A 3417-nucleotide genomic window follows, 5' to 3' on the forward strand; every position below is an offset into this window, starting at 1 on the left:
AAATTGATAAGATTTTTGCAGGGCTACTATGGAAACCAGATGTTCAGGAAGCTGTTTACCATACTTGGCACAAGTGATGCACTTCACAGCTGTAAAGTACTAATAGCAAAAGGAAAAGATGATTACCCCTTCAGGCAACCAGCTTCCACCAATCCTGATGACCTGGATTCGATCCCATGTGTCCTCATGATAGAAGGAAAACAATTCCCACAGCTGCCCTCTTACCCCACACAAATGGTGTCACACCCCACACACACGAAAATGAATGCAATGCATCTTAATAAGATTTTTTTATTTTATATCATGTATGAGTATTTTCCCTGCATGTGTGTATGTTCAGTATATGGCTTGGCACCTACAAAGATCAGATGAAGATATCAGCTCTTCAGGAACTAGGAATGGTGGTAAGACACCATCTGAGTGCTGGGAACTGACATAGGGTCCTCTGCAAAAGAGCAAGTGCCTTTAACAGCTGAACTCTCTCCTGTCACTGTGAAATGAATTTTTAAAGCAACAAAAGACAGGAAAAGACAGGAAAAAGTTCATGTAAAGTTGATAAAGTTTCCATCAATGAGGATGGAAAATAGGAAGCCAGGGAGGGGCTCACAGATACCTAGAATGTCTGTTTAAAACCTTAACCTGATTGCTGGATACATTAGAGGTTGAAATCCTTATTATTTATACTGTAGAAATTTTCTTTGTTTATACTTTGGTTTGAATATAAAATAATAATAATGAAACATACTCTGAAAAACAAAGGGGAAAGAAAGGAAATCAGGTTATGGAAGGAATGCCGTGCAGTGAGTGAGAGCCCCGTGAGTGTTCTTCCATGTTAGAATACTTCTGACTGCGCCCCACCCACCCATTGCTTTCCTGTCATCTGCCAGGGCAGAGAACCCTGTGTCCTCAGTTCAGCTTCCAGAGGAGCTGCAACCTCCCTCATCTGTCAATGATCCGGCCAGCTATGCTCCAAGATTTCCAGTCCCCTCACTGATGGAGTCTGTGCAGGTGAAATTTTTCCCAAATTTTCCTTCCCTTTATAACTTTGGCACTTTCATTCACCTGCATGGTTGGTATTTATATCTGAGTCTTTTGATAATGCAACTGTGAGCCACAGCAATTTTTAACAAGCCGCTCTTGTCTCCTGCTGTTAACTTTTCATGAGGACTGAGTGATTGGACCAAAGCTACTTCCTAGCCAGGGCAGCTATTTAATAATAGATCGTAAAGAAGCCAAGACAAATGAAATTATCTGCTATGTATGAATGGAGTCTCCTAAAATGAAAAAAAATGTCTCATATACATAACACATTCTGAGCCAGATTTGGTGGCTCAGACTTATAGTCTCAGCATTCCAGAAAGTGATACAGGAAGATTGCCTGGAGTCGATGGCCAGCCTATACCTCAAACCGTATTTCAAACAAACAAACAAAAAGACTCATCTGTCTCTGACAAGCTATCTTACATAAGAAGGTGCATAAAGTAAATAAAATATATTTCTAGTTATGCCCATAAGTGTTCATTAAGTCAACACATATATGATGATACTGTGAAACTTACAGAGATACATTTAATAAAAATTCATTAAAAATAATTAGTTTAAATTTATTTTATTTTTTTATTTACTTATTTGTTTGTAAACTACAGGTCTAAACCACAGTCCATGGTTGGCGGTTTTCAGCCTCAGAGGCACATCCATAGCCCTAAAACACAGTATTTAACTAGTTCCTCCAAGAGATGCTAGGCATGAGACAACACAGAGCAAAACCAGAAAAGCTTTGAGAACACAGGGCACCCAACACATTTCTGCCAGTGAGTGAAGGGTTTGTTCAGCCAGTCTCATATTGGCATTCTTTACCCCTAACCAGGAAGTCAAAGGAGCAGTGTAAGGACCTACCTGACCTCCACCACATTCTCTGTTTCCTCATAGCCACTAGACAATGTTTGACCAAGAGAAACAAGCAAAGACAAGGACCTACTTGGTGATGAGCCGAGAAAAGAAGCTTGGGAGATCAGAGGAAGAAGGAAAATATCTGCCTGGTATGTCCTGAGAAACTCCTTAGTGAGTTTTAATCAGGCCTCTTATATCACACTGATCTGACAGCTTCAATCCCTTCAACTAGACACAAAAGGCCATGGTCAACCACACCTCCCCAGTGGGCTTCATCCTGCTGGGCTTCTCTGAACACCCACGCCTCGAAAAGATTCTCTTTGTGGTGGTCTTGTGTTCCTACCTCCTCACGCTCCTAGTAAACACACTCATCCTCCTGCTGTCCACACTGGATCCCAGGCTCCACTCTCCAATGTACTTCTTCCTCTCCAACCTCTCCTTCCTGGACCTCTGCTTCACCACGACCTGTGTGCCCCAGATGCTGGTCAACCTCTGGGGCCCCACAAAGACCATCAGCTTCCTGGGATGCTCTGTCCAGCTCTTCATCTTCATGGTTCTGGGAACCACCGAGTGCATCCTCCTGACGGTGATGGCCTTTGACCGCTATGTGGCTGTCTGCCAGCCCCTCCACTATGCCACCATCATCCACCCCCGCCTGTGCTGGCAACTGGCAACTGTGGCCTGGGCTATAGGTTTAGCCCAATCCATAGTACAGATTCCACCCACCCTCAAACTTCCCTTCTGTCCCCATAGACAGATAGATGACTTTTTATGTGAAGTCCCATCCCTAATTCGACTCTCCTGTGGGGACACTACTTTTAATGAGATTCAGTTAGCAGTTGCAGGTGTTATCTTCCTGCTTGTACCTCTGAGCCTCATCCTTGTCTCTTACGGTGCCATTGCCAGGGCAGTGCTCAGGACTAACTCTGTAAAAGGGCGCAGGAAAGCTTTCGGGACCTGTTCCTCCCATCTCATTGTGGTCACCCTCTTCTACAGTTCAGTCATTGCTGTCTACTTGCAGCCCAAAAATCCCTATGCCCAAGAGAGGGGCAAGTTCTTTGGTCTCTTCTATGCAGTGGGCACTCCTACACTCAACCCTATTGTATACACCCTGAGGAACAAGGAGGTCAAGAGAGCATTCTGGAGGATGCTGGGGAAGGATGGGGACTCTGGGGAGAGCTGAGGGCAAAATGCTTTCTGAATTAAAAAGTTTCTTCATGATATGTAGGTTGTATTTATATATTTGTGTGTGCATATTATGTAACAAGAATAATAAAAGAAACAGAAGCTGTCAACTTGAGAAAGAAAAGACTTGTGAGAAATTGAAGAGAGGGAATCTGGTAGGAGCTAGAGGTAGAAAAGGGAGGGGAAATCAATATAATTCTATTTCAATGAAAATACACTTTAGGAAAAAATTAAGTGATCAACTTCCAAAGCCACACACCTGAGTCACTGTAGTAGAACGGTGTGACTGTGGAGAGGGAGGGAGGAAGAGAGAGGATACATGCATTTTTTTATAGATCTTAA

The 3417-nt window shown here is 43.2% G+C and overlaps 1 protein-coding gene across 1 annotated transcript; it reads left to right on the forward strand.

Moving 5' to 3' along the window:
• Positions 1-2134: 2134 nt before the first annotated feature.
• LOC121435535 (olfactory receptor 2H1-like) lies at positions 2135-3073 on the forward strand. Its single transcript, XM_041634949.1, has one exon. It carries the CDS (start codon positions 2135-2137, stop codon positions 3071-3073), a length of 939 nt encoding a protein of 312 aa, XP_041490883.1.
• Positions 3074-3417: the final 344 nt, after the last annotated feature.

Source organism: Microtus oregoni, unplaced genomic scaffold (genome assembly GCF_018167655.1).
Source record: "Microtus oregoni isolate MIOR12 unplaced genomic scaffold, Mior012 000046F_ref0000063, whole genome shotgun sequence".
Taxonomy (NCBI): domain Eukaryota; kingdom Metazoa; phylum Chordata; class Mammalia; order Rodentia; family Cricetidae; genus Microtus; species Microtus oregoni.